Source organism: Amphiprion ocellaris, chromosome 20 (assembly GCF_022539595.1).
Source record: "Amphiprion ocellaris isolate individual 3 ecotype Okinawa chromosome 20, ASM2253959v1, whole genome shotgun sequence".
Taxonomy (NCBI): Eukaryota; Metazoa; Chordata; class Actinopteri; family Pomacentridae; genus Amphiprion; species Amphiprion ocellaris.
In genome coordinates, this window is record NC_072785.1 from 29,192,256 (window position 1) to 29,220,094 (window position 27,839).

General features: G+C 36.8%; 1 protein-coding gene across 2 annotated transcripts; it reads left to right on the forward strand.

Moving 5' to 3' along the window:
* The first annotated feature begins 169 nt into the window (after positions 1-169).
* Positions 170-27,788, forward strand: trmt61a (tRNA methyltransferase 61A). 2 transcript variants are annotated; one of them, XM_023294053.3, is made up of 5 exons: positions 170-306; positions 2,373-2,584; positions 4,739-5,077; positions 18,189-18,455; positions 27,123-27,788. In XM_023294053.3, exons 3-5 carry the CDS (start codon positions 4,747-4,749, stop codon positions 27,413-27,415), a joined length of 891 nt encoding a protein of 296 aa, XP_023149821.1. In that variant the 5' UTR covers positions 170-306; positions 2,373-2,584; positions 4,739-4,746; the 3' UTR covers positions 27,416-27,788. The 2 variants fall into 2 exon arrangements, with proteins under 2 accessions (XP_023149821.1, XP_023149822.1); XM_023294054.3 differs by having other exon boundaries at positions 27,126-27,788.
* Positions 27,789-27,839: the final 51 nt, after the last annotated feature.

Sequence of the window (27,839 nt, forward strand, 5' to 3'; positions counted from 1 at the left end):
AGAGAACCATGAGCTAAGCAAACTAGCAGCAGATAAACCTCTTCTGAGTGAATGTGCATCCAGACGTACCTGTTGTCGGACTTGAGGACTACTACTACTACCAGGGGTTGACACAAAGATCCCTATGGTTCCACCGAGGAGCTTCCAGCCTCCGCAGCGTCCAGCAGCTCTCCGCTGACCGGAGCCGCTCCGACGGTTTATAGCCGCCGCTCGGCTCCCATTGGCCGCTATTTCCATCCATTCATTCTATTGGACGAGCCCATTTAGCTGCTCCTCAACTCAACACTAAATCACTTCATCTGCACGGTTTGTGGATAAAACTAAATTATATGATCAAATCCAAACACTTTGAGCCTTTTAAAGATTCCCCTCCAATGCACAGACCGAAATAAAGTGAATTAATTCAAATTTTATGTGAAAAGGTTCACATTTAAACAGGTAACTTCTCCAAACAGAACACTGAATCTTATCTCTGTGTGTTTTGGGATGATATTAAATGAGAAAAGTTGATCCACAGCAGAATAAAAACTAATGCAGAACAGTCTTGCTGCACTATAATTTACTATTTTATCATATTATATGGCAAAATATATCATATTAGGTCCCCTGGTACCTGGATTTTGTGTTTGTCGACAAAAATAAAGCTATTTCCACCATGAAACGATAAAATGGAACAAACTGGTGCATGCAAATTTCAGCAGAATGCAGGAAATTAAGGGTTTGACATGCAAAATTTATGTCCACGCTATAAAACATAAAACTATAAAAACCATTCCACTGTTCAGTGGAACAGAGGCATCCTTTAAGTGAGCCCATGCAAATCTATGGATCATCCACAGCTAATAGAACTACATGTTTATCAGATGCACGTGTTCCTCTGGTATTAATAACTTACAGTGTTGGGGAGCAAAGCACTAATGATGAAGTGCAGCTTTAAGGGTATTTTCCTTCAGTTTGAGGGTTCTTCACTGCATTTTACAGCTGAATATGGTGATATAACATAATAAGGTTGTACAGTATGTTTTTACAAATGGACTATCATCAGTTGAACCAGGACTAGCATAATATTTACACATAAAACATCTGTAATAATCTAATATGAGTGTAAGTTTATTTAAGTATTGGAGAGGAAACATTAAACAGAAGTCTGCTGGGTGTCAGACTCTTCTCTTCATGCATTCTGGAGGATTTTGATGCACAAATTTGCGCCTTTAATGCATCAATTTATGGTGCAAATGTCTTATGCTGACCTTTAATGTTAAAATTACAAACCTGCCTGTTTTTGTCCTATTGTTATTTTTGTTGTATGTAAGTCACTGAATACGGGATTAGTAATCTATCTATCTATGTATGTATCTGTCTGTCTGTCTGTCTGTCTGTCTGTCTGTCTGTCTGTCTGTCTGTCTATCTATCACGATCACAATTTAAAATAATGGAATATATATGGATCTAATTACTCTTTTCAAAATACACAAAATACAGGTACCCCCTCCAAAATGTATGCCTATGTAATCATCATTATAAAAAAAAATTATAGGAAGTATTTTTACAAGTATTTCTTCTTCCCTCTCCTTGCAAAAATCTAAATACAGGATTTTAAATTAAGAAAATAATAATACTTGTGGTAATTGCTGATTTTTTTTTTAACGTTTTGTTTCATAAATTATATGACTAATTTAAATATTAAAGGGAATCTTTACATTACTTGGGTTTTTATTGGATAATTATGTAGGATCTTTGCACTTTTTAAACTTATTTTTTAAGCCACTTTATATTGCATTGTCTTACAGTGTGTCACTACTGCACTATTTCATCCTCATTTCTCACCCCTGTACATGTTGTAAATATTACTACTACTGTTCTATTATTATTTTATTTCTATTACTACATCTATTGCTACATAAGCTGCTGTAACAATATGAATGGCGTGGGGAGAAATAAAGGACTTATCTATCTTATCTTATCTTATCTTATCTTTAATATTTAAATTAGTCAGGTAATTAGTTAGAGCACATAATATTGTGGGTTTTTAATCTTTACATTTAGGTTATTTTGGATTATATGTCATATATTAAGGTCTTAGTATTTCAGTTAGTGCATAATTAGTAATAATAAATGTTTTTAACCTGGACATTTAAATTACTGATGAGGCTCTTTACTGTAATATCTAAACTTGTCAGGTAAATTTAGTCTTTCTGTGCAGATTCTCAGTCATCCAGATCATTTATGCTGAAGCTACAAACATTACATTTAATCTAATTTCTCTGTTTAAAACACTTTGGCTCCATTATAGTTGCTTTAAATGCTCTGTATGTTTGACTGCAGACTAATAAACCTCCTGCTCGGCTTCTCTCACTCGGTTTTATCCGCAGAGGCAGTTTGCAATCTGTGAACATCATCATCTTCATCTTCTTCATCCGGTTTCGTCGACTCAACTTCCCCCGAAAACAACACCAAGTGTCCGGGCAGCGAGTGCTAGCTGTCACCGCTGTCCACACGCACACACAGCCGCTGTAGGAGCTCAGTTTGACGGTCGAAGACGCCGGTTTTTGCTTGTTTTGATTCAGCTCAAGTCCCGGTGAAGGTAGGCGGAGAGTCTCCAACGGTTGTTTCTCTAGTTAACGGTAACGGTAGCTAGCGCTGCTAACGTTAGCACGCTAGTTAGCTGGTTAGCAAACCGAGCCGGCGTCCAACCACAAAAGTAATTTATGGTTAGTTAATTCAGGTTTTTAGATATTTTGCACTGTGACCTGCATATGTGTTTGAGTTTAGAGGTTGTGTTGATTATAAACGGCTTTAAAATGAGACTCGTTAGCGTTAGCTAGTTAGCTGATAACCAGCTAACGTTAGAGTCAGTTACAACAAACTTGTCCAGCTGTGTTCTCCTCTTAGCTTACTTTAATTAGAGATTAAATTAACCCCAGCCGGTTATTTAACGTCCAGTTTAACCTCTAACCGGTTAATATGCCCAGTTAACGGAGACTAATAATACAAAACTTAATTTGTAATTAGATTTTCTTCAGAAAGTATCAGAAATATGAAGATTAAATCATTCCACTTACAGTTTGTCCACGTTGTCCGACATGTTTCAGTCGTTTTTAGTCGTAAAACTGAAAATTAAAGTGGATAAACCGTCTCCGTCTGCAGTTAAATGTTAGTAAAACGGTAGTTTGTCTTCAGTTTGTGAGATTTTTAAATTAACGGTCGGATTTTTTAAAATCTGGAACGTTGGAGTCTCCCTGGTTACCATGGCAACGAGGCCAGCTGCCTCCATCCAGCAACAGAAATAACATTAACTATTATTATTTGTTTATTTTTACAAATGAGAAGTAAATTGAACTGCAAAAAACACTGATTTAAAAAAAAGTGAAATATGAAAAGTTAATCAAACAGAAGCTACAGCATTAGTCAGTTCAAAATATTGAAGAAGAATTTGGGGAAAATATATAATTGTGATGTTATTTTTTCGAAGTAAAGTTTCAGTGACAATCTTGTCCAGTCCAACGGACATAAAACAAGTGATAGAGCATTAAAGCTTGAAGTACTATCAAAGTTTTAACTGTCACACAAGAAAGACGACGTGAAGCTGTAAAACTATGAACACAAAAGTTTATCAGTTTTTCTTTTACAAATGTTTTAGTGGTGAATTATCAGAATTTTGTTCATATAATTTAACGAAACACAGCTTAATGCTATATGCTCTATTTGCAATACATCAAATGTTTTCAGTTTTATAATAATATAAATAATAAATAAATAATAATTTACTGTTACTTTTACAGATTCTTTTGTTGACTATCAGATAGTAACTAGTGAAATCACAGAATAAATAAAAATAACTAAATAAAATAATTAGAACATTTGACAGTTAACTGTTTTATTGTATTTAACTAAGCAAAAAATAGGTATTTTACAGATTTTTTTTAAAAGCGTAAATTGAAAAAGAAATATATATTAATGAGTGAAAAGTTGTAAATAATTTTTAATTGTCTATTTTCACAGATTTTCCTTGTTTAGGTAAATTTCAGATAATATCTGGTGACATCACAGGAAATTACTGAAAACTGGTATTTTACAAATATTAACTTGTGAAAAAAGTGTTAATTTACTTGTTAACAGCAAGAAAAGAAACCAAAACTGTAAATAATGTCCACATCCACAGAAGGAATTTCCCCACAAGTTTTTCTGATTCTGATCAAAAAGCTGCATTTTCATAAATGTTAATTTGTTCTTTTACAACCTTTAACCATAAAATGACACAAGTCAGCAAAAAATATTGCTATTTTACATATATTTGTAGTTATTTGAAAAAAAAATGAAAAATTAATGTATGCTAATTTTTAAACTTATTTTACAGATTTTTTTTTTTTTGGGGGGGGGGATTATAAAGATAATATCTACCAGAAAAGATACTAATTTAGATGTTGACTGTTAAATAAATAAATGAATGAAAGAAAGAAAGAAACTGTAAATAATGTTTGCATCAAAAATCTGTATTTTTCCAAATAATGTATTGTTACTGTAAAATGACACTGATTTACTGTTTTTAAATCCGCTAAACTATCCGTATTGTACAGATTTTTGCTGTTATTTTCACAGTTTTTTATCTTTACAGTATCCTCTTTAATACTATATGAGGCGAAGTTAAGGAAGTCTGTAGATTCTCTTTGTTTGAGCTACAAAACCAACTGTTTCTTTTTGTCATAAAGTCGATCTGACTTCTGTTTTTTTGTTGCAGAGCTCGCCATGAGTTTTGTGGAATACTCGGACTGCATCCAGGACGGAGACGTCGCCATCGTCTACCTGAGCCACAACTCCGTGATGCCCGTCAAGGTGCAGCAGGGCGCCCAGACTCAGACCCGTTACGGCGTCATCCGCCACTCCACGGACCTGATCGGACAGCCGTACGGGTCCAAGGTGACCTGCAGCAAAGGCGGCTGGGTCTACGTCCTCCACCCAACGCCGGAGCTGTGGACCGTCGCCCTGCCGCACCGAACCCAGATCCTCTACACCACCGACATCGCCACCATCACCATGATGCTGGAGCTGAAGCCGGGCTCCATCGTCTGCGAGTCCGGTGAGTCATTTTCACGTCAAATTCATGTTTTTAAAGCACAGTACAATCCACAAATACAGATTAAATCAAGGTGAAACTAGTTTGGTAGAGCGAGGAATGCGACCTCAATGAATATAAGTGGTTCAAAGCTTTCTTGGATTATTGTTTTTAATGGATTTAATATGTAAAACTACGATTTTTGATGCTCTGTTTAAAGAATGGATTTATCAGGTTGCAGTTAGTCAGCCATGAAATAACCCACAGTCAGTAATCAGGACACAGACAGTCACGCACACTGCTAAGATCAGCCAGCAAGCTCCTCAAACATCCCTCTAAGTCATTCATTCTGCACATTAGGATCCATGCATATGTCACATTTTGTCCAGTACACTGCAGGTTTATGCATATTTGCATTTGAGCAGAGAAGCAGCACGAAAAATATGAAAATGAGGTGTTTCACAGTGTATCAGAGGCTGCTGCAGGAAAAATGGTGCATTAGTAGAACATTACAGGTGATTCTGGTGTTTAACTAAACGTTGTGATGGTTTATCAGTTGATCTGTATTCCAAACATCAACTGTGGTGAAGTCCAGAAGTCCCATGCTTTTTCCGCCCACATAGTTGTATTAACACAATGCTACTGCCTGCTATATTCCATAAAAAACTGTGCTGTGTGTTTTTATGTTTGACATGATGGACAATGTGACCATTTGCTAAAACTGGCATGGCCTTATTACAGTATGAATAACAAGAAAAGCGTGACATTGTCCTCTAAAATCTCCAGAAGTCCCGTGCTACGTCCACCTACTGTGTTCGACATTCCGCAGGAATAATTTCTCCAACATTGGGAGTCTGTATGACGCCTGTAGTTACTGTTGGACTTCAGAGGAGCTTTTATTTTTATGTGCTTTCCATCGATGGGGCCGTAACACACCGGGAAGTCGTAAAATCTCCAGAAGTCCCGTGCTATGTCTGCCAACATAGTTACATGAACATCGTGCTGCTAGCTGCTATATTCTGTGAAAACTGTGCCGTATTATTATGTGTTTCACATGTTTTGCAATGCGACCGTTTGCTCAAACTGCAGAATAAATGACAAGAAAAGCAGGAATTCGTCCTCTAAAATCTCCAGAAGTTGCATGCTATGTCCACCACTGTGTTCGACACTCTGCGGGAATAATTTCTCCAACATTGTGAATCTGTGGGACACCTGTATACACTGTCATATATTGGAGTAGCTTTTATTAATGTGTATCCAAAATCTCCGCTGTGGACACATAGCGTTGGAGACAGGTTGAGGAGTTCAGACGTCCTTCTGGATGTTTTCCAGCCACAGTAGGAGATCTCAGGGTAGATCCCCAAACATGCTGGACGGATTATACAGCTCGTCTATCCTGGGAACGCTTTAGGATCTCCCTGGAGGAGAGCAACATCTGGACTGACTTGCTGTTCCTGCTGCCACGGTGACCTGAGTTTAGATAGATGGGAAAAAGGATGTCAAGTATGCTGGGATTTAAAACAAACTTTATTTTTAAGCTGTGATGGAACAGCAGCTCCAGCAGCATCTTCAGATGACGACACATTCAGAACAGACTTCATGTTGGGGCTGAGCTTGAACCATGATGCAGCCTTTCTGTCTACAGGAATAACTCTTATGTTAGATGTGCATGAAATTAATGAAATATTGATTTATTAATTCTTAATATCAGCATCATTTCTGTCTTTGTTCCGTTCAGTTGAAGCCGGTCTGTGAAACGTTGCAGTTGAGAGAAATTTGACCTTCAGCTCTGAGAAATCTTGTAATGTTACGTTGTTAACAGAGAAATATAATCTCTCTGAGTTGAGCTTCTTCTCCACACTGTGTATATTAGATTACCCAACATGAGCCTTTAACCCTCTGAACTCCAGGCAGATTCTGTTCACTCACTGTGGGCTGCAATATAAAGTCCTGCACCTCTATGGACACAGAAAAACCATGACTAGAACTCAGAAATGTCCTCTGTGCAGTATGACGCAGTTGTAATGCCAAAAACCATTAAAATGAAAGAAGAAAAGTTGAATTTCTTCAATTATTTTCCAACAATTCAAACATTTTACCAAGTACTCGACATGATATAGATATTTTACTGTTTACATTTTTACAACCTTGGCACATCAATTCTACAGGGCATCCCTAAAGTCTGGACACATCGGAAATCTCACTTTGTCGAAAAATTACATTCATCTGCTATCTTTCCATATGTCCATCCTTCACATCCACTGACAAGTATTAATTCAAATCTTTCTTCTTTCGACAAAGCCATATTTTATCTCTGGAGGTAAAAATATTAGTTAATGAGGTTTCTGATGTGTTCAGACTTTAGGGACACCCTTGGATGTTTCACCATGCTGAATGTATCCTCCAGAAACTAGCTCCTCTGTTTGCTATTTTTGAGCCATGCTGCCTCAATAGAAACAGGGAAAGTCTGTACAATCACCGTTAAATAATAAAGAATTTCTGTAATAAAATAAAATATCTATAAAAGTACAATTTTTTTGCTGATTTAAATCCAGTAAAATAGAACCCTGTGGTTGCTGTGTGTTATTAGATCACCCTACATGGTTGGTGTGATCTCTGGGATGTGGTGTTCAGCTCCATGTTAAAACCTCCTAATTCTAATCTCCATGTTTACACCTCTGAGTCTCTGCCAGATGTTTCCACCCAACGAGCCCCAGCTGTTGCTATTGAACACCACGGGATGGCTGCAGATGTGTCATCCAGACGTTATGTAATCCTATATTTTTTTGTCCACTTTTTGTGCTCCCCTGGTGTTTCCTCCCATCTTTTCCTTTCACCTCCATGTCTCTGATTGCAATCACCCAGAGTGTGTCGGTGTGTTCGTGTCGGTGGGGGATGGGAGAGGAGGCCTGGCCGGCTGGTGCAGCGCCGCATCATGTTTTACCGCCGTATGTTCGCGTTATCGATCACGCTAAGTGTGTATGTGTGATGCCGGGATTGGAGGGTCTCCAGGGTGATGGATGGTTTCAGTGGGAAGTCTGTTCAGTCAGCAGTATGGAGATGACTGCGCCTCCTGCATCACGTTTACTGCATGCGTCCAGAGAAATAACCACTTAAACGGCAGATAAAGCTCTCCGTTTATTAAATAACTTAATGAAGGCAGCATTTCATTATCCACGCTTGGGTTTCATCACACGTCCTCGAGGTGCTAATCAGCATCTCGGTGGTGACTCAGTGTTCAATAAGCAGTGTGTGCTGGAAGCCTTTTGTCAGCAAACTGTGTAAACATGCAGAGATTAGAGTCGAAAATGTTCAAGTCCGTCCACGGAGTCACCTTGGAGGCAGGTGCTCCTCAAATACTCCTGGGTTAATTATTTACCACAGCCTTAATGTATTTTCACACCTGTTCCAGAGCTTCAGCAGGTCCAGAGAAATGTTCACCCAAGGCCTAAAGGAGGAAATTCGCATTGTGATTGAACTTCAGGCTGCTTCCTCCTTTTTCAGCCATAAATGAATCACTTCATTGATAAGATCCAAGCTGCAGAACTGTTTAGCCGGCACTTTGCTTTGAGGGTTTGTCGCAGTTTTTGTGACTTCTTGCACGAACCTTAAAATCATTTTCCTGATATTTTCCTTGACTATATTAGCGTGAAATATCTCCAAACAGTTGACCTGTTTACTGCAGGAAGCTGTTCCTTCTTATCTCAGGTATCGGATTCAATCTTCAACTTTTTCTGTTTTTGTCTCGTAGTAGATAGATGGGTCCTTTAGCCCTCCTGTCATCCTACGGGTCAAATTGACCCGTTTAAAATTGGAAAATGTGGGAAAAATATATATTTTCACAGTGAAAACTTCCACATTTTCAACATTTTTGGGGAATTTTTGAACATTTTTTGGTGGAAAGAAATGTTAAAAATAAATGGTTCTTTGAGAACATTCAGAAAAAAAATCAACCAAAATCCAGTCAAATTCTCTGGATTTTGTTTGATTTTTTTCTGAATGTTCTTAAACAAAGTTTTAGAACTTTTGCTGATATATATGGAATCACTTTAGTTATTTTTAGGATTTTTGGGGGAAGATTTTTATTCATTTTTTGAAAATATTCACAATTTTTATTTTTTTATTTTTTAAATTTTTATTTCTTGCCTAATTTGTTGTTTTTGTTTTTGTTTTTTTAATAAAATGTTAAGGGAAACTTTTAAGGAATTTGTAGAATTTTCTTCCTGAAGATTTTGCAAATATTTATAAATTTGGGGAATTTTTTTTGCTGGATTTTTGGATTTTTTTCAGATGAAGGAACAATATTTTGTGCGGCCCATAAATGAGGACAACAGGAGGGTTAATAAATGACAGTGCCACGGCAGTTTCATAACAGTCATAACACCACACACTTTCATACACAATAAGTTAAAAAGAGCAATGAATAAATACTAAGAACCATAAAAACAAAATAATAAATGCAAAGTCATGTTTGTGCATTGTAAAATCTGACAGCAGCTGGAATAAAAGACTTTCTAAACCTGTCAGATTTACACATTTGTGCAGTCAGTCTCTGACTGAAGGAGCTGCTATTGATCACCTTCAGGGCGTGGAGTGGATGTGCAGGATTGTTTATTATTGTGCAACTAGTTCCACACAATGACTGATGCATTTGGTGGATCCTTATAAATATGTTGATTTGCAGCTTGGAAATAATGTAAATACACAAAAAAAAAAAAATTGCCTTAAAAACCTGTGAAAAAACTGTGATGCCAGAAACCAAAACACTTAAAAAATGGTGAAAATACCCGCAAATATCTGTAAAATAATGGAATTTTAGCTGATTTAATACAGTAAAGAGTAATTTTATGGTCACACATTGGAAAAGAACAAACTACCATCTGTAAAAATGCAGATTTTTAATGTGGACTTTATGTACTCTGCACTTTGCTCGGTTCAGACGAAGCTGGCACTCAAGCTAAAATCAATAAAACCACACCCTTAACAGGAAATGCTCTTAGTAGCTTTATCTCAAACAGTCCAGGAGCTGTTCCTTTGTAGTGGGAAGGTAGCCAAGCCTACAATGTCTGAGTTAAACAGCAGCAAGGTGCAGACTGCAGTGTAAATGTCTGGAATTAGCAGATGCTAGTAGCTAGTTTTCCGTCCAATTGTCAAGCAAATTTACAGCAAACTTTTAAAATGTCACAAAAAAACTTCTTTGCATTTATTGTTTTGTAGAGAATAAACTAGGCTCTGTAGTGTCGTCAGAAAGTGGCTCCATAGATTACGTGGCTGTAATAAGAACAGTAGAAGAAGACGGAAACAAAACTAGATGTTTACTAAAGCAGATACAAGCAAATTTCAAGAAAATCTTCAGGAATTATTTTCAATCAGGAAAGTTGTAGTTATTCTGTCATGTCAGCTGGTGTTGGACTTGTTTCATGATGAAGTTCACTGTCAGAACTAGGGATATGAATTTTAAACCTTTTTCTACACCAGTCATCGGCAGCATTATCAATCAACAGTCTAAAAACTCTCTTTCTGTCGAGGAATGTGTGATATAAGTTGCTGAATCAGCTTAGATGTGTCACTGTGCTGTTTAATGGAAAGTCATTAATCATCACAGAAGTCTTTGTCATGGTGCCCGTTGATAGCTAAACTCCCACAATGCTCTCTGGTCACCATCATGAACTTCCTGTAGTCTGAGTGACGCCTCCTCTGGTCTCTACAGTATTAAATGGTAAGAAGCTCCACCTGGTGGAACAACCAGGTACTGCAGCTGATCTACAACACATTTACTGGCATGCACAACCTTCACCTTCTCAAAAATACCAGCTAAAACCAACGTTAGTCGGTATTTTAATCTAGAAAATAAAAATAATGTAGTATGGAGGCTGTGTCAGAATAAAATGGTGTACTGGGACTCGGATTGATGGAGTGTTGAGTGATCACTTTCAGCATTGTTTTTTGAAAAGTATTTTAAATGTAATTTAAATTTTACATATGTAGTGACTCGTAATGTTTTGTAGTAAGGGTTAAGTTCCACACATTTCAGTAGCGTTGACAATATGATTTATTTATTTAAGATTGTGATTAATGGTTTCAAATGGCTCATAAAAAGCTACACTAGATATTTTAGTTAAGTGTTTAGCCTTATTGTTAAATTCTGCTCAGTTGCGGCTGTTTTGTGAGTGTTTTGTTGCTCTTAGACTGGTCGACTACATTTAAAAATCTGCTTAATCGACTTGGAAATGAGTTGTCCATACTGTGCAACAGATTCATCTGATTCTGAATGTTAGTTGTTGGGAAAGTGTGTCGAGTTTTGCATCATTAACCTTAAAAAACACTTTGGTCAGACTTTTTGTTGCAGGAACGATCGTGATACACGAACCACAGCTGGTTTATGATTGTAGAAAGCTTTCACTTTCTGAATGGCTGGCTAGATGTTAAGTTGTTTGACCTCTGTTCTGGTTTTGCTTCCCGTCTAGCTGACCTCCATGTTTTACTCGTTAAAGGAACAGAAAGCAGAAATGACCTCCTGATGCCCCGACCTTCTTCTTCACTGCTTCCTTGTAGAGTCGCTGCTCTCTGACTGGACGTCTTGTTGTTGGAGCTGATTAGAAGCGTTGATAAGACTCATGGGTTGGCTGAATTCACATCAAGAATGACGCTTTGTTTGTTCTTTTTTTTTGGCTCTGTTTTTTTCATAAATGTCACGACGTTTTAGTTGGTCTTGTTGGCTCCTTTCGAACACGACTCCTGATTGTCGACCTACAAAGTGTTAATGCTTCTGGAACCAGTTGTTTTTGCAAAGAACTGGTTTGAAATTAGGCTCCATCTCTAGTACCAGAGCCTACAGGCTCCTGATAAACCACTAAATGCGCATATTTAAGCTGTGCTGCAGGAAAGGTCAGTGCTCACATCCCAGCTCTGAATCACAACATGACTCACTGCTGCTCAAATCTTCTCCTTTTTATTCCAGACACAGTTTGTCACAGTTTTTGTGCCTTCCTGCACGTACAACCTTAAAACCATTATCAGGATGTTTTCCTGTTCCCCATTTTGTGTGCAATAAAACTAATTCAGCTGCTGTTCTTCCTTTTCTTTAGTAGATATTAGATTTTAGCTTCAGCTGCAGTTTCTTTCTGTTTTTAACTTATAATAAAACCATTGTACCGCGCTAAGAGGTGTATTGGTGCGTCGGAAACTTGTATTTCGGCTTGGAAATGAGCGCAAACACACAAGAAACACCAAAAATCTGACAGCAAAATTGCTAGAAAATACACATTTAAGAATAGTGGAATACTGTAATGTTAAAAATGTAAAAGTGGTGAAAATAACAGCAAAAGGTTTTTTAAAAATCAATAAAATAAATCATTTTAGCTGCCTTCAATACAGTAAAATGTAGAGAAATTTTATGGTCAAATGACTTTTTGGAAAATACAGATATTTTATGTGGATTTCATGCAAAGTTTTGTTTAGTTTTTTTCAGTCAACATCTAAATTAATATTTTTTTCTGTGATTTTATTGGAGAGTGTATTTCATTAAAACTGAAAAAATCTGTGAAACTGTAGTTTAAGAACAGTCTGCCAGTCTGTTGTTTTATGTTTTTTTTTTGTTTGTTTTAAATAAAGGCAGATATTTGAAAAATTACAATATTTTTTCTAATTTAAATCCAGTAAATTCAGACATTTTAAACAAATTACCATTACATTACCATAGATGTAATTGAGCAAAACAATCCTTAATCATTAATATCCATTTTTTTTATTTCAAGTAATAAAGAATATCTGTAAAAAAAAAAATCTAATATTTATAAAGCAACAATATTTTTGCTCATTTAAATACACTACAAAATAAAAATATTTAACATCTAAATTAATGCTGTTTCTGTGATCTTTATTGCATGGCATCTGTATTTCAATAAAACTGTAATTTTATGAATATTTGTAATAAAACAAAAGTCTGTAAAATGACAGTTTAAAGTTTATTTGCCATTTTAGAATCCTTAGTATGCATATTTTTTATGTCAAATAATAAAGAATATCCCAAATAAAATGAAATATCTATAAAACTATAATATTTTTGCTGGTTTAAGTACACTACAAATGAAAACATTTAGTGTCTGAATTAATATTTTTTCTATGATTTTATTGGATAACATCTGTATTTTAAACAGTAAAAAAACAGTAAAAATGCAATTTCAAATCTTAATTTATGTATATTTTTTATTTCAATGAAGGCAGATATTTGGGAAATTACTATATTTTTACTGATTTAAATACAGTAAAATCTGGTAATTTGACAGACATTTTAAAAGAAGAATTTTGGACAGGCACAAATTTTTGATGTGGACATTATTTACAATTTTGGCCTGATTTTTATTCATAATTGACATGTAAATTGATTTATTTTTTTCTGTGATTTTACCAGATATTATTTATAATTTAATAAAACAGGAAAAGTCTGTAAAATGACCGTTGGAACTGTTATTTACAATTTTTAATCCTTAATATGCACATTTTGTTCTTTTAAATAATAAAGAATATCTTTAATAAAATATCTCTGAAACTACAATATTTTTGCTGATTTAAATACAGTAAAAATAAAATCATTTAACATCTACATTAATACTTTTCTGCTGGGATTTTCCTACAAAACGGGAAAATCTGTAAAATAACAGTAAATTGTTCAAAAAAAATTCCAGTTAAAGACATAAATTTTTTACAGTGCAGATAAAAAGCAGTCATACATTTTTGTGTATCATTGAACTCTCAGTGTGATGATTGAGATTTTGTTGTTTTTGTGTGAACTTTTCTCAGTTTCCGGTTAAATCCGTCCCCTGTAGTCACATGTCAGGTTCTGTTCAGAATTCCTGCCTTGATGCTCCACAGTTCTACTGATGTTCTGTGTTTTTATGGCTCTGTTGGCTCCAGTCCATCATTTTTATCGGAGTAACAGCGATGGAAACTGAACCCGTCAGCATCCTGGCGACGAGCCGGAGGTCCAGAGTCGGTTCTGATTGATGGTGTGTTTATGCAGATGGAGCTCAGACTGTGGACTGGACCATCACTCAGACAGAACCGAGCCACAGAGCCGTTTCCTCACAGCAGTAAACTCTGCTTCTTAAACAGGCAGTGAAGCTCAGCTGGCATCATGACGCTGCTGTATGTAGGATTAAAACACAGCACGGCTGTAGCACCAGTTACAGGTGAAATCCAAAGATTCTGTTCCGTTCCTGAGCAGAATCTGGTAAGAGTTTGTCTTTTAACCCTCGAGTCGTCCTGCGGGTCAAAATTGACCCGTTTTAAAGTTTGAAAATGTTAGAAATGTTTCTTAAGAGCATTCACAAAAAAATCAACCAAAACCCAGCAAATTTTGCTGTATTTTGGTTGATTTTCATGTGAATGCTCTTAAGAAAATATTAGAAGTTCTATTGATATATATATGGAATCGCTTTAGATATTTTTAGGATTTTTTGGATGATTTTTACTCATTTTTTAAAAATATATACAAGAGAAATTGGGGGATTTTTTACAAATAAAACTTTTAAGGAATTATTGGAATTTTCTTCCTGAAGGTTTTTGCAAATTTTCAGAAATTTGGGGAATTTATTTTCTGAATTTTTGGATTATTTTCAGACAAGGAAACAATATTTTTTGGTGCCCGTAAATGAAGACAGCAGGAGGGTTAGATGAACCCATTAATTATCAATCTTGAATTGCATAAGTTCAGATCCAAACAGACTCCATCATATGAGTTTACTCTGATTTAATACTTAACCTTGAAATGTCCTCTAGTCCCATGTGACTGGAGTTTATTTTAAAACTTCTGAAATAATAAATAAATCCATGCATTTATATTCTGTATTTATATGCTTTAGACATGGCTAAATGCAGAAAAACTAGAAACAAGAAAAAAACTGAACTAGATAAAGATATGCAGTTGTGTCATAGCATGTTTTAACCCTCTAAACTCCAACACCAGTTGTTGGACATCTTTTTTTTTTTTTTTTTTTTTTTATCCTGTCAAATTTTTCCTCACTGTGGCTCATTTTTCAAACTCTGCACCTCTATGGAAACAGAACAACGTGAAGAAGGAGAGAAAAGTCAGCAATTTATGTTCAGTTTGACCTAGAATGCCAAAAATTAAAAAAAAAAAAGATATTTCACTATTTACATTTTTCCAGCCTCTTGCAAACATTTTCTCTCTATTCATGATCTGTAGAAAGATGTTTCACCATGCTGTATGTATCTTCCAACAACTTGCTCCTCTGTTTACTGTTTCTGAACCATGCTCAAAATTGACTCAAAATTGGTCCAAAGTAACAAAAAAATTCAAAATGACCGAAAAGCTGTTGAAAATTATTTGAAACGTGTTTAAAATTACCTCCAAATTGGTTCAAAATGACAATATTTCAGTCCTAGTGGGCAATTTGAGTCATTTTGGACAATTTGAATTGAATTTTGAGACTCTGTACATCAATTGTAGAAAGATGTTTCACCATGCTGAACGTATCTTCAACAACTTACTCCTCTGTTCACTGTTTTTGAGCCATGCTGCATTTATTTTTTGGCTCCACTATGTTTTAACTTCCTCTCAGTCTGAAACTGTTTAAAATAACTTGAAACTTGCCCAAATTTACACAAAATTGGTCCAAAGTAACAAAAAATGTCAAAAATGACTGAAAAGCTGTTGAAAATTATTGAAATGTGTCAAAAATAACCCCAAATTCATTCAAAATGACAATATTTGACTGGACAATTTTGAGTCTCTGCTCATCATCTATAGAAAGATGTTTCACCATGCTGAATGTATCTTCCCACAACTTGCTCCTCTGGTCACTGTTTCTGAGCCATGCTGCATTTATTTGATTGATCCTGTAGTTTTGATTATTATTTTCCCAGTTTCTCTTGTCGTCTCCTCTGTTCTGTAGTAAGAGTGCCTGCAGTTCAGGTGAAAATTACCAGAATTTTTGTCACATGACTACAGTTTACATCAATGTCATTAATATGTTCTCGGTTCCATCAAAATGTGAAGAATTTTTTGTTTTTTACAGAATCTGCTCAATACAAACAGGTTATATTTCATAATTTTTAAAGTATTTTCCGCTTGGTTTCCCCCATTGAATGGGACTTACCTGATGAGTAGTTCAAGGACCATCTGAAAGTTGAACTATTATTTCTGTGTTCACCCTTTCTGGCTCTGATAAATGGTATAATTCTTGTCTCTTTTTTATAAAAAGATAATATTCTTTTTAAACCTGCTGGTTGATTTTGGACTTCAGATGGTTAAAACACTTCTATCTGGATAAAATTAGAGTTTAAATGAAGCTACATTTGCTTTGAAACCCATATTCTGTTCATTGTACCAGTTTGATGTTCATTACAGATCATAAATCCTTCATTAATTGGGTCAGCGTCTAACATCCGGCCAAATTTCCCTGACATCTGCCAAACAAATCAGGGAAATTATGTCAATTTAAAGACAACAAATGAGACAAGAAGCTAAACTTTGCTAGAGGAGATAATGAAACACAACATAGAAAACACAACGTCGGAAAGTCTGACAAGAACTGAATCAACAGAAGCAGGTTTTATCAGCAAAACAGTCACAGAATTTACACCAACATCTGATTATTTACTCAGTGACAGTCAGTCCTACATGAAGATAACACGGTCGTCATTATCAGTAAACGAGGTGCTTGGAGCCAAAAACACATCTAAGAGTGACTGTTTTTCATAATTGAACTGTGTTTCCTGCTTCTAGCTTCAGATTCCTTCCTCGGTTTCCCGTCGACTGCTTTCTGTTTGCAGCTGAACACCATCCGGCCCGACAGTGTGAGCTTTTAGAGAGTCAGAGTGCTGCTGTCGCTAACACTGTCCTCTTTGTCGCGGCGCTAACAAAGGCAGCAGTGATGTAATGTCAGGAGGAGGATGGGATGTTCTGGCCTCTCGCTGTGTTCTCGGCTGCAGGTCACGTGACCGTTTCTCCTCTTCAACAGGCCGAACGTTAGCGCGTTTGTTGGCGGCGCCGACCGGATGCTTCAGGGCGGAGAGACGAGCCACTCGGAAATGTAGCATCCACTTATCGGCCGGAGGGCCAAGCGGGTCGGTGTGAAAATGTGGATGTGTTGTGGTTGCAGGTGTGAGCTTTTCAGACCGACTCAGGATGAAACAGGAAGATTTTACTGTCCTTTATAAGACTGTCCACTCAAATCTGACCTCTTACTAAACCAAATCTGTGTCCTGATTGATCATTTAAAGGAACACAGTGAGATTAATACACAGAGAATTCATATATTCGTAAAGCATTCACCATTCCTTCAATTTTTGATCTGTTTTCTCAAATATCTACACTTTCTGCACCTTCTACTTTATCCACCTTCTTCTTATGAAAACTGAACCTGTACATATACACCAATCATCCCAACATTAAAACCATCCACAACTAAAGTGTATAACATTGATTCTTTTCGTAATAATGCAGCGTTTTACTAGAAAACTTTGGGTCCTGGTGTTCATCTGGATGTTATCCTGACATGTACCAGCTACCTAAACATTGTTCCAGACCAAGAATACTCCTTTTGGGGTAACAGCAGCCCCCGAAGTAAGACAGTGTGCCCCACTATGTCTCAAAAACTCCTCAAGAACAGATCGAGGACACGACCAAGAGATAAATCCCAATCCAGTGGATCATCACTGGGATGTTTCGGAACAAGTCCAATCCATCGAGGCCAAAGTCAAACCCTGCAACCCACAGGACCCAGAAGATCTGCAAGCGTCCTGATGCCTGCCGGACACCACTACAGACCTCTGGAGACCACTGGAACCCAATGCACACCACCGGACACCACTGGGCACCACTAGAAACAATCGGAGATCCTGTATCTTTGCCCTGACATGTCAGAACTGTTTTAGTTGCATGAAGAACATCTACGCAAATGTTATGGTTTGAAAGTTGTGGCTGATCAATGTATTTGTACTTGGGCTGGACCCAAATACCCCCACCCCCGGCGGATAATCCGACTGAATATTTGGCCCGTTCCATTCATGTGTTTTTCGTGTGTCATTACTATCTCTCCTTCCACCGCCGCAGCCTAAATCTTCCTCTGCTTAGATTTTAATTTTTTGCCTCCATATTTGGTGTTTCCAGGTACCGGTAGTGGCTCGCTGTCCCACGCCATCCTGAGGACCATTGCCCCCACAGGGCACCTTCACACGGTGGAGTTCCACCAGCAGCGAGCCGAGAAGGTTCAGGAGGAGTTCGCGGAGCACCGAGTGGATCATCTGGTCACCGTCCGGAACCAGGACGTCTGCAAGGACGGCTTCGGAGTGACCGGAGTGGCCGACGCCATCTTCCTGGACATCCCGAGTCCCTGGGAGGCCGTTGGACACGCCAAGGCTGCCATGAAGAGACAAGGTAAGACTGAAGGAGGGCACCCACCAAACTGTGAGATTAAAATGGACAAAACGGAAAAAATTTATTTACAATTTAATAGTATTTTACATGTGTTCTCTACTTTGTTAATTTAGAGCTAACAAAGAGTAAAATCACAGAAAATAAATATAAATTTACATGTTTATTCTAACAAAACAGGTCAAAATTGTAAATAAGGTCTGCATCAATAATCTGTATTTTTACGAATTGTCACAAATATTTTTAAAAAATGAAAAAGTGTATATTAGGGATTTTTTTAAAATGGTAAATCTTTAGTTTAAACTGTTATATTACAGATTTACCCTGTTTTGTTAAGTGACAGGTAATAGCTAGTAAAAATCGTTGATTTTAAGTATTAATTTAGATTTAAAAATGTCCACATCTATTTTAACAAATCATAATGTGTGAATGTAAAATGACACTGTTTGTACTGTAATAAATCAGCAAAAGATCATTGTTTCATAGATAGCGTAATTGCCAGACTATTGAGCGCACCTGAATATAAGCCGCACCCACCAAATTTAAAAAGAAAAAGATGTTGTACATATATAAGCTTCACCTGTCTACAAGCTGCAGCTGTCCATGTTGTAACATGAGATATTTCCACAGAAAGATTTTTTTAACCTTTAATTAAATAAATGCTTTTTTCTAAACAGTGCCTGTAACACGACAGTAAAACACATTAAGGTCAGTTCACGCTGCCGACTCCAACGTCGCACCATCGATTCGTTGATGCCAAGCTAACGTACAGCAGCTCTATTTCCTTTTTCAACAGGCAGATCGATTACCTTTAACTTAAAAGCTGCATCATACGCATTTCTTCGTGTGTTTTCCATGATGAGGGTGTGTACATGAAGCGCAGAATGACTGATCTGAAGAATTTAGTGTGAGTGCGATTAATTTAATTTGAACAGTGTCACTGTGACCTGTTCGGTAATTTCATTCTGATGTGACGAGGCTAAACATATTGATGGCATGAAGCTCGCTCATAGAAATCTGCACAATAGCCCCATCGTTGTATAAGCCACAGGGTTCAAAGCATGTGGAAAAAGTAGCCGCTTATAGTCCGCAAAGTACGGTATTAGCTGTAATGATTGGTTGGTAAGATGGAGGATTGGTTGGTTGGATGGAGGGTTAGATAGAGGGTGGAATGATTGGATGAATGCATGAATGGATGGTTGGTTAGTTTGTGGGTTGTTGGTTGGTGAATTGGTTGTTGGTTGGTTGGTTGGTTGGATGGATGGATGGATGGATGGTTGGTTGGTTGGTTGGAATGTTGGTTGGTTGGATGGAGGGTTGGATGGTTGTTTGGATGGAGGGTTGGTTGTATGGATGGATGGATGGGTGGTTGGTTGGACAGATGGATGGATGGTTGGTTGGATAGATGGATGGATGGTTGGTTGGTTGGATAGATGGATGGTTGGTTGGTTGGATAGATGTATGGATGGCTGGTTTGATAGATGGATGGATGGTTGGATAGATGGATGGATGGTTGGTTGGTTGGATAGATGGATGGATGGCTGGTTTGATAGATGGATGCATGGTTGGATAGATGGATGGATGGTTGGTTGGATAGATAGATGGATGGTTGGTTGGTTGGAGTGTTGGTTGGTTGGATAGATGATTGGTTGGATGGATGGATGGATGATTGGTTGGTTGGTTGGTTGGTTGTTGGAATGATAGATGATTGGTTGGTTGGATGGAGGGTTGGATGGCTGTACGGATGGATGGACGGGTGGTTGGTTGGTTATTTAAAATAAGATTTTTAATAAGGCAAGACTAAAGTGGAGTTTTGAAAAATACATTCATATTTTTGCTTTAAATAAGCACAGAAACATAGAAGTAAGATTCAAATAAATAAAAATACAAATAGTATGAAATAGAAATAAATGGGGAAAAGAATAAAATAGAAAAGAAAAAGAATAAAAGATTGTATGAAAAAGACTTCTTGTCATCTATCCTCAGACTGTAGATAAATTGTACTCTCAGTATTTTTGTAGCTTCACACTAAAGGTTTGTGTTTAGTTTCTGTCTTGTCATTTGCACATTTATGTCATTATTGTGCAGTTTATTAATTAATTTTCTTTATTGCTGGGTAAAATAGCTGAAGAGTTTTTCATGATAGCCCGTTTGTTGGTAATTATCATTAATTTTAATGCAGTTTCTCATGCAGACCAGCAGAAACAAAAGGTTTAGAGCTTTTTTCCAAATGTTATGTCACAAATTTAATCCCGTCTCTAAGTAGACTGATGTAAACACACATGTAATTAAGTTTTACGTGAGGACAAAATGTTCTTTTTCATGCTGGAAAACCAACTGAATGAGCATCCTGTCGGTGACGTTTAAACACATGTCGTTAGTGTGTAAATGTGGCCTCAGACGAACAATCACAGCCACCTGATGATGACTTTCCTGTGACTCGTCCTGCAGCAGCAACATGACTGTGACTGAGGACATTTTAAAATACCAGCCTGTGGATTTACCCTCCGTCCGTCTTGGTCAGCATTAACCTTGTGTTAGTTTGTCGTCACTGGAGCAGAATGTAAACTCAAGGGATGGAAGATCTGCAGCGAGTCCAGACATGTAGCTGGTCACTGAGTTATGGATGTAGAGCTCATAGCAACTTAACCTTTAACCCTCTGACCATTTAGTTTAAAACAAGGTGAGCTGAGGAGTAGAAAGCTTCGACTGGAGACCGTTTGTATGTTAGAGGCATCAAATATCCACAGATATAGTTGTGAACAAAGACCATGTTTATCATTCAGTCTTGAGTTTCCAAAGACTCCTCTAACTTTTAATCACGAATCATTGAAACACATGAATCATGAATCAATCCTGTATTTTGGTTCTTTTATAGATTTATTGAAGGTCTTTTGGAAATATGACAAAAAGTCAAGAAAATAAAATAAGTTTAAAATAAAATAAAACCAGATTATGAATATAATAAAAACCAAAAATACAAAATGTAAATGCAGCAAAAAAAGAATAACTTGCATTAAAATTATTAACGGAACAAACAGAGCACATAAAAGATCCAAATTTAAAAGAGCAATGCAGATACTTCACATAGAAATAATTTAAAAACGTCAAAAATAAATTCACTATAGCATGTGAAAAGCTTGTACATGTTGATTCCAGTTTTTCCAGTTTTTGTAAAATAATTAATCAAAGAAATTTAACTTAAATTTTTCCTTGTTTTATGATTTATGGCGTATGTCACACTGTACAGAAGACATTTCTGAGTTGTTTCTGCTGCGTCATGCTGTTTCCATAGAGGTGCAGGATTTTATACCACAGTGTAAATGAGTTCACCGTAAATAAAAATGTGACAGGAGCATAAAAACGCCCATAAACTGCCTGGAGTTTAGAGGGTTAAATCATAAATGTGGACGCATTTTCAGTGTAGCTGCACAGAAACACCAAACTGCTACATCCTGGGTTAAAGGTTTTCAAATAAAAGGTGGTAATGTGTGGTCATTTCTGCAAATCTGAGTGTTTTAAACTCAGTTTTTTAGTGTTGCATAGAAGGATAAGTGACCACTGCAATGTTTTTAAACAAGTTAATTAATCCAACATGCAGAGGATTTGTGGTTTATGAGTCCTGAAGCCAGATTGCATGCTAATATTCCTGCAGCTCGGTATGAAGAACTAAGCCTTAATATGAGGAGGAATGCAGGAGGAGTGTGGATGTTGCCCTACGACTCCCATTTATGGTGCCACTGTGGCATTTTCCCTTCACGAGAGCCTCGAACACACACAGATACAGATAAATAGACTGCAGCCAGCTCCCTGCAGCAGAACAGTCCCATGACCATACAGGGTTATGCTGCTGCCGGCACTGAGCCGCTCCATAAGGAAAGTCTGCTTCACTTCCCACCGCTCAGGCTGGATGTTTCCTCCAGAGCAGCGCTGCCTTACAGAGCTTCAACCAGACAGCAAAAGATGCAAAAATCAACCTGGAGAGAAGCCGAGGAGTCACATGCTGTATGATGGGAGGCTCAGATCGACTCGTGGAGCTTAAAATTTATGAATTTAGCTGCAAGAAACTTGTTTTTTCTGCAGAAACTAGCAGTTTTCACACTGCAAGCTGCACATGAAGTGACAGAAATGTAATTTTGCTGGTGATCTAACACCAGGAAGCAACACAAGAATATTAGACTTTCAGAGGATTGTGCATAAATGACAGGAAAAAAAGATGCTTTTTGCACATGCAGGACTTGCTTGAGAATCATCATGTTTTTAGATCTTCTTCAGCTTCAAACTAATCTAATAAAAGCTGTCTGTACATGCATGTGCACCCTTCTAAGAGGTGCTGTTAGTGGCTAATTCGGCTAACTTTACATCTTAATAGTGCCAAAATGTGAGCTAAAAAGATCCATTGTAACTTTCTACCACTGTTTACATTCCCTAAAGCAAAATAAAAACAAAAATGAATAAAAACGGGAATGTTTTTTGCACAGTGAATGTTCTTTCCAACATTACAGAGGAACAAACACTGCTGAGAGCTACTTCTCTTCAGTGGACACAGTGAAACATGAGATTTCTCTTATTTTTTCTTCTCCAAGTTGTAATTCTTCAAGACCATAGAAAAAAGACGCATCTTATACCTGCAGAACTTGCTTGGGAATCATCACATTTTTAGGTTTTCTTCTGCGTCAAACTAATCTAATAAAAGCCGTCTGTACATCTGTGTCAACCTTTCAAAGAGGAGCTAGTAGCAGCTAATTCGGCTCTCTTTCCAACTTTATACCTCCCTCAAAGCAAGAGAAAGGAAAAAATGAATCAAAATAGGTTTGTTTGCTGTACAGTGAATGTTCTTTTCATTATTACAGAGGCTCTGAGACTTTCCCAGGCTTTAGAAACAGTGCTGAGAGCTGTTTTTCTGCAGTGGACACTCTTTAAGTCAAGGGGCAGTGAAATATTTCTGCTTTTTTTTCCCTCTGAGTTGTAATTCTCCTAATGTTTTGGCCTGCAGCCCGGCGCTCTGTTGAGCCGGACCATGAATCCTGACAAAGCCTCCCCTCCCTCACAGTTGGTTATTATGCAAGAATAACGCAAACACTCCACAGCCGTGAAGTTTATGACTATGAATCGCGGTTTCGTGCACGTATAGCTGCTGGTTGTTGAAGGTACGGTTCGTGTTGGAGGCTATTAATAACTGCTAGAGACGCTTTTGTATAATCATCAACCCCAGCCGTCACTGTGTGTTCGCTGTGGCTGCTAGGAGATGGCCAGGTTGTGTTTATGGCCGCATCGAGGGAGAACATTGGTCCTGTTGGCTGAAGGAACGGCTGCTATCTGAAACATCCCTGTAATGTTCATCAGACACAATGGAGTCTTCAGCCAGGCTGCCCTCTATAGAAACCCTGCCACATCTGTGTTCTTAATAAGCGAAATATCAGAAGTTTTACAACCTCTGGATGCTCAGAAGGTGGAAAAAACCAACAATTGTGGCAAGAATGTTTGGAGAACTTGAGAATGCATTCAAAACCCAAAGCAGCTTCTGTCCAGTTGTTGCTTCTGTCTCATTTTTCTTCACTATAGGTTCATTTTTTACTGCAATAAAAAGTCCTGCACCTCTATGGAAGCAGAAAAACCATGGGTAGATGTAGAACTTAAAGGAACAAAAGAAACAAAACTAGAATTTAATGGACAAAACTGTCAATTAATTGAAAGCAACCCAATTTTTTGAGCTGGTTTCCCAAAGTCATCCTTAGATAATAATTGTTTTAGTGATTTTGTTCAGTTGAACCTGAAGTCAAAGAGGTTTTTTTGCCAGAAAGTTGGAAAATAATCCAAGCCAACAAGAATTTACCTCAAATCCCAGGGTTTCATGAGAGCTATTATTTCTCCTGGCCCACAATCACAGTGATTTATGGGGTAAAACCTTAAACTCAATATGTACAAGGTGGAGGAGACCAAAAATGGAGCAAAAAGAGAACAAAAACTGGACTTAAATTAATCAGGTGGAAGATTCTGATCAGAAAAAATGACTCCAAATCAAAAATCATGTGGCTGGATGTGGAAATAAACCATTTACTAAGAACTCCATCATAGTTTTAACCAATTTTCACAGATTATTACATCCTTTTTTATGATTCATCTACCTTCTGTCCACTCCTTCTCCCTTTCCTCCCTCTTTTTTTACGTCATCTTGTGAAAGAGTTTGCTGATAATCGATCGTATCTGCAGCTTCACTATTCTAGTCCACTTTCAGCGCCAACAAAGTGTCGTTTTAGCAGCAAAAGAAGCTCTAAAAAGCCTCTAAGCATGACCAACTCAGCAGCAAACAGTTGTATACAAGCTAATGAATGAACTGAAGCTTTTGGCAGCTAAAAATACAGACATTTCCTTCAGGAGGTGGAGGAGACCAAAAACGGAGCAAAAAGAGAACCAGAACTGGGCTTAAATTAATCAGGTGGATGATTCTGATCAGAAAAATGGCTCCAAATGAAAGATTGTGTGGCTGGATGTGGAAGTAAAACAGTTTTTAGTTTGACTATTACATCCTTTTTCTATGATTCATCTACATTCTCCCGTTCCTCCCTCTTTTTTACATCATCTTGTGAAACGTTCTGTTTCGTTAACCCGGAGCCTCCAGCTGCAGCATTCTTCAGTCTTCAGGTCAGCCGGTGAAAGTTTTCTTGGCCCGTCTCCTCGGCCTCCCGCTGGGATCACCGCCGGGTTTCATTTAGAGGCGAGAGGCCGGCAGCGGCTTCAGGTGATCAGAGGTCATTAGATCATCCTCCAACCACAGCAACCTGCAAGAAAATCCAATTATTAATAGAAGCTGTAATATCAGGGACCTCCCTGGAGGTGGGTAGAATACCTCAGATCAGGTTCTGATTATTATTCTTTGTTCAGGGATGTTTTGAAGTGAACTTATTTCAGACACAGTGAAATGACGCCTTCATAGCAGGGATTTAAAGTCAGAAAAGTGTGTTTCTTGGCCAGAATAATCATTTAGGGATGTATATTAATCTCTTGAAAATGAGCAGAACAAAAATTTTAGGTTAAGATTTGCACTGATCTCATTACTGGGAGTTAATTAGACTTCAGAGTGTCTCATCCCAGCAAACAAATATAATAATATCGAATAAGGGATTTTAAGATGATTATAGCTAGTTAGCTGACTCTTTTTTTGGTGTGTTTATGGACAGTTTTATAATCCAGTACTTGCTGACTGTACATGAACATCCAGTTGGAATATCCAGAATCACTGCAGCTCATTCGTTGTGCAATAAGAACATTTCTACAATTTGTCTACTGGTGCAAAGTTATTTATTGTGCAACATACGTTATCTACAGTTCAGTACATATTTTTGCTTGGATAAATGTTTATTCAGATGCACAAAATGTCTGAAGGAGAATCATTTCCAATTTTCTTTCACATTTATGTAATGACAATGAAGTCTTTCTATTTCTAGATAAATGTCAACCTAAATTACCATTATCTAAAGGATTTGTGTTTATTTACTAGCTTTCTGGTGTTTCAAGAAAATTTATTATATTCAGTTTTTATTGTTGTTTTTATTTTTACTTTTGAATATCTTTTATCTATTTTTTTTAAATACAATTTTTCAAGTTATTTTATTTTTGTTCAAGTTTGTCTTTTTAATGTGTTTTATCCAGTTTATATTGTTATTTTTTCAAATGTCTTTGTAATATATTTTATCTAGTATTTCAAATCTAACATGTATTATTTTAGTTTAATTTGTCTTTTGTAGTTTTTTTTTCAATTTTGACTTTTAATATATTCTGTTTGTTTAAATTTAATTCATATATTTTTTATTTTTGTTCAATTTTGTCTTTTTAAGGTATTTTATCATTTTTTTACAAGTTTTTTTGTTGTTTTTGTTTCATTTTGTCTTTTTAATGTATATTATCCTGTATTATGTTCTTTTTAATATATTTAACCAAATTGTTTAATTTAGTCTTTTTTAGTGTAGTCTATCTAGTTTTTAAAATCAAAAATTTATTCTATATATTTTTTGAATTTTGACATTTTAATGTTTTATGTTTTAATCTAATTTTTATTGTGATATTTTATTTTTGCTCAGTTTTGTCTTTTCAATATATTTTATTCAGATTACGCTATGATATAACCTAAACTTTTCGTTTTTAATGTATTTTATGAATTTTTCAATCAAATTTTTATTGTTATTTTTGTTTATTTTTGTCTTCTTCTATTTACTCTAATTTTTCAAGTAATTTTTTCAATTTTGACATTTTAATATATTCTATTTTTTTAGTCAAATTTGTATTTTCTTTTTCAATTTTATTAATGTGTTTTATCCAGTTTATTTTATGTTATCTTTATTTGATTTAGTCTTTTTTAAATATATTCTACCTGGTTTTTAAAATCTTTTTTTTTTTAAATTTTGACCTTTATTTTGTTATATCTTGCAGTTTTATTGTTTTATTTTATTTTTGTTCAATTTTGTCTTTTTAATGTATTTTATCTCGTCTTTTAAATCAAAATTTTATTGTTATTTTTGTTTCATTTTGTCTTTTTTTAAACGTATTTTATCTAGATTTAAAGTTGTTTAATTCTGTCTTTCTAGTGTTTTTTCTATCTATGTTTTCATATCTAGTTTGGACTTTCATCCTCCTCGTCTGATGATGTTTGTTTTGTGTTTTTCTTCTCAGCAGGCGGTCGGCTGTGCTCCTTCTCTCCCTGCATAGAGCAGGTTCAGAGGACCTGCCAGGCTCTGGTGGATCAGGGCTTCGAGGAGATCAACACTCTGGAGGTTCTGCTGAGGATCCACGACGTCAGAACCGTCTCGCTGCCGCTGCCCGACTTCGGACCCGACTGTCGGTCCGACGGCGTGGAGGAAACGTCTCCGAACTATGCCGCCGTCAGCCTGAAGACCACGACTCCGCCCAGAGAGATCCCGGGTCACACAGGATACCTGACCTTCGCCACCAAACCCAGAACCTAAAGCCCAGTGATTCCCCTCCAACAGGGTTCATAATCCGCCTTCATGAGGCCGATAATCCGGCGGTGGTACCGGCCTCCTCCAGGACCGGCCGGCCCTGCAGAGGATTTCCTCTTACGTAACTTTGTTCATGTCGGTCGGTGCCGGTTTTGCTGCTTGCATCAAGCAGGAGAGGAAATCATCTCGTTTGAGAAGATTAAAACTCTTGGATCATAACCCATTATTTCATTCTTTTTTATATTAAAGTCATTTTTAATCTCAGCTTTTATTTGATTTTGAGTGAAGATATGTTTTGTTTTTTTTACTGTTCTGGCACATTTGTATTCAAGTGAAAACAATAAATGTGTGAAAAGATTCTGATCTTCACTTAAAACTTGTTAAAGTTTGACCTTTATTTGATTCTAAAAGGCTTAAAAACGAATGAAAG

Coding starts and splice junctions, on each gene's coding strand:
- trmt61a (XM_023294053.3), top strand. CDS start 4,747: ATGAGTTTTGTGGAATACTCGGACTGCATCCAGGACGGAGACGTCGCC. Junction 5,078..18,188: donor CTCCATCGTCTGCGAGTCCG/GTGAGTCATTTT, acceptor TGGTGTTTCCAG/GTACCGGTAGTGGCTCGCTG. Junction 18,456..27,122: donor GGCTGCCATGAAGAGACAAG/GTAAGACTGAAG, acceptor TTTTCTTCTCAG/CAGGCGGTCGGCTGTGCTCC.